We start from the raw sequence: 3264 nt of genomic DNA, 5'->3' as shown, positions 1-3264 counted from the left end.
CGTAAATTGGCCACCACAAAGAGTTTTAAAGTTTGAATTTGCCATACAATTTAGACTGCATAATGCATTACGGCACTTTGCACTACATTAAGAATGGAAAAGCTACGTTAAAATCAATCAGGGCTCCTTCAAGATCCCATGGGCCAGAAAAAGGGCTTCACGGCATTGGTAATACAAAAAAATCAACCTCCTTTATTCATGCTACAGTTAGTCACGTGTGAATGACATCGGCTTATCGTTCGTAAGTGTCGTGCTACTACCTCATGAGCCTCCTGAAAAAAAGAAAAAAACCCTTCGGTTGACAAACAGCGGAAACAACTAGTAGGCCATGGCCTACATGTACGCTAACATTGGGTGCGTTCCTTTAGGAGGCTCCGGATATGGATTTGTGATCCAAGATCACACAGATCACAGTGCATCAGAGGAACGGAGCTTTAGTTCATCGGATCAGTTACCATGACAGCAGGCGCGAAATTGTAGAGTGCGTCAGCGGAATCGTGCGCTAAATTTAAACATTATTGGCATGCTATGACTCGATGGCCTATTGCATTAAGTTTAACTGACTCATCTGTTAACGGCTAAGAATATATGAAAGTCATATATTTGAACTACGGATAAAGACGTGAATATGAAAGTGATCCTCGCAGTAATGTACACTACTTAAGCAGTAGTGAAAAATAAGGCCTGAGAAAATTTAAAATTCAGGCCTGTAAGGGATTTGAACCCATGACCTCGGCGATACCGGTGCAGCACCCTACCAACTGAGCTAACAAGCCAACTGGGAGCTGGACAATAAGTTGGTTCCAAATAAACCCGTGAAGTATGAAGTTCAAATATATGACTTTCATATATTCTTAGCCGTTTATTCATTCATTCACAGGTTTATTTGCTCAAATAGTGTTCACTACTGCGAGGATCACTTTCATATTCATAACTCATCTGTATGGCAGTGCTCCACAGCATGACGAATAGAGACTAAAATACCACGTGAAGAAAAAAACTTATTAATTACATTTTATTACATATAATAAGACAAAAACAGGCAAAGAAAAAAAACTCAAATTCAACGATTGGGAGGCCTGTGCATAGACCTTGAGAATAAAGTTGAAATGAAAAACCAAACTATGAAAAGTAACATTTATTTGTAAATTACAACTGCAGTGATTTCCGGTCTGACAAATTTCTTGCCACTTTCATCAGTAAAGCACTCTTTCTTCAAAAACTCCATGACCTTGTCATAAACCGTTTTTTCAGCATTAGCACGGAAATTTTCTTTGTGGGTTAGGAAGTCGAGAAGCAAGGCACCATCTGCTGATGCCTCATCAAAACAGCAGCTGATATCGGCGTTGTACTGAACGGCCCATAATTCTTCGTACTTCCAGTTGTTTTTTTGAGCAATTTCCACAAGATCCACCTCTGTGTAAAGCTTCTTCACCGAGCCAAGTTCGACATGTTCAACGCCATCCGTGTGAAGTATTTTAGCCAGCTTCGGAAAAAACGATTTTTCTGGTCCAACTGTGCAGAACATGGCTCCACCGTTGGCAAGCAGCTTAAGACAGCTCTTTAAGGAGCTCTCGGCATCCATGTAGTACAGGGCTGCTACGAAATGAATCATGTCGAAGCAGTCTTCGAGTGGAAACGACTCGATGAATTGCTGAAAGGTCTTCTGGTGCCATTCGAAGGAAAAATCGGCCAGACTACCCAATGGCTGCGGCAATGGTGTCACAAATGACTTGAACTCCTGTATGAGGTCACCGCTGGGTTCAGTGATGGTGGTGTGTATCACTGGTTTCTTCATCTGTGACGATACCATAGCTGTTGTTATAGAATTTAGAATTCTCAAGTCTGTTTTCCCGTTTCCACTGCCAACACCAAGAACACGAAAAACGGGAGACGCAAGACTTGAGATGTGACTCATTGTATGAGCTGTAACATCTTCTGCAAAATTTGCCAGTGTTTCCCTTGATGAAGATGTTTTCCAGGATAATTCAAGTGCAGCGAGATAGCGATCTTGTCCTTTGGTTGAAATCATTTTCGCGCACAACTGCCCGACTCCAGGTATAAGGATGATACAAGGTTTATTACGAGAAGGTAACTCGAGGATAGTAAAATCACTTAGGTGTCTGTTGCCCTAATTACACAATGAAAAGCACCTGGAAAGAAGATTGCACAAAACAACATAATTACATAAGTGTAAAACTAAATGAAAATTGTGTTAAGGTTACTTTCCACCTTCAGAGGCAAATTATATCTTGTGTTAAAAGAGATAACCAGACCGTGACAAGCTTAATGAAGCTCAAATTAAAAGAGCTCCCTAAAAACTATTTTTTAAAGTAATTAGCATTACCTCCAATTCTTAACTATGCGCCGCGCTCGAAAAGGCGCTGCGCCTGAGGTTCCAAACGTAAAATTAGCCAGGTACGCGTGATGCTCACTGATAGGGAGGGAATGTAAGTTGTGAAACTCACCCCTACGTGAACCGACCTCTTATAAACCAAACTCGAGATCCGTACTTTAAGTTATGGACCGGTTTTTTTTTTCCGGATTTATAGCCCAAGCCTGAAGCGCGCGGAAAACGAAACGATCAATGTAATACAGCAAAGTTTCTACTTTACTGTACCTTATAAAGCACTAAATTTGCTTTAAGTTTTACAGAAGAGTACCCTACCACAGCAAACTAACGTGTTTGGCACAGTATCCATCACCAACAAAGCCATTTCTGCTGTCACCAAATTAGAACATCTATCGAATCAAATCTAAGCGAATCTAAAGATGTTCCCGACGGTAGAAAAACACTTAACAGTTAAAAGTTATTCAACAAGGGACCATGCTGGTCTGGAGTAGTGCAAAACCTTTCTTGTCTCGAGAATCTTAGAAGCAGCCTGTTCACGAGCTACAAGATGTAGTGCATTCAAATAAGAAATTATTGACTGTTGCCAGACTACTGAACTGACGAACAACAATACCTGTAAGCTTTGTATTTGTCGTTTTGTTGTTTCTTTAGTCGAATAGACTTAATGCCCTGCAGTAGAAATTTTCACCAAAGTACCACTGAAATATTCCTTGAAACTTCTTAAGAGTAGCAGATTTTGGTACAGCCGGAAATGTCTAGCGATTCCAAAAATTAATTAGGTTATAGGTGGAAAAATTTTTTCGAACTTGAGCATACTAAAATGTATATCGCTTGGGAACTTTCAAGGAACCATTTAGTGGCACTTTAGTGAAAATTTATAACTCCTGGCTATCTAGTCTATTCGAGACCGT

The 3264-nt window shown here is 40.3% G+C and overlaps 1 protein-coding gene across 1 annotated transcript; it reads right to left on the bottom strand.

Annotated features, from left to right (window-relative positions):
* Positions 1–951: 951 nt before the first annotated feature.
* LOC113678227 (histamine N-methyltransferase A) lies at positions 952–2120 on the bottom strand. The gene has a single exon (XM_027195108.2). The coding sequence runs from the start codon at positions 2030–2032 to the stop codon at positions 1139–1141; it is 894 nt and encodes a 297-aa protein (XP_027050909.2). The 5' UTR covers positions 2033–2120; the 3' UTR covers positions 952–1138.
* Between the last annotated feature and the right edge of the window lie 1144 nt (positions 2121–3264).

This window comes from Pocillopora damicornis, chromosome 3 (genome assembly GCF_964200805.1).
Source record: "Pocillopora damicornis chromosome 3, jaPocDami1.2, whole genome shotgun sequence".
In the NCBI taxonomy this organism is placed as follows: domain Eukaryota; kingdom Metazoa; phylum Cnidaria; class Anthozoa; order Scleractinia; family Pocilloporidae; genus Pocillopora; species Pocillopora damicornis.
The sequence above is the reverse complement of the archived record's forward strand: the minus strand, read 5'-3'. Positions and strand labels throughout refer to the sequence as shown.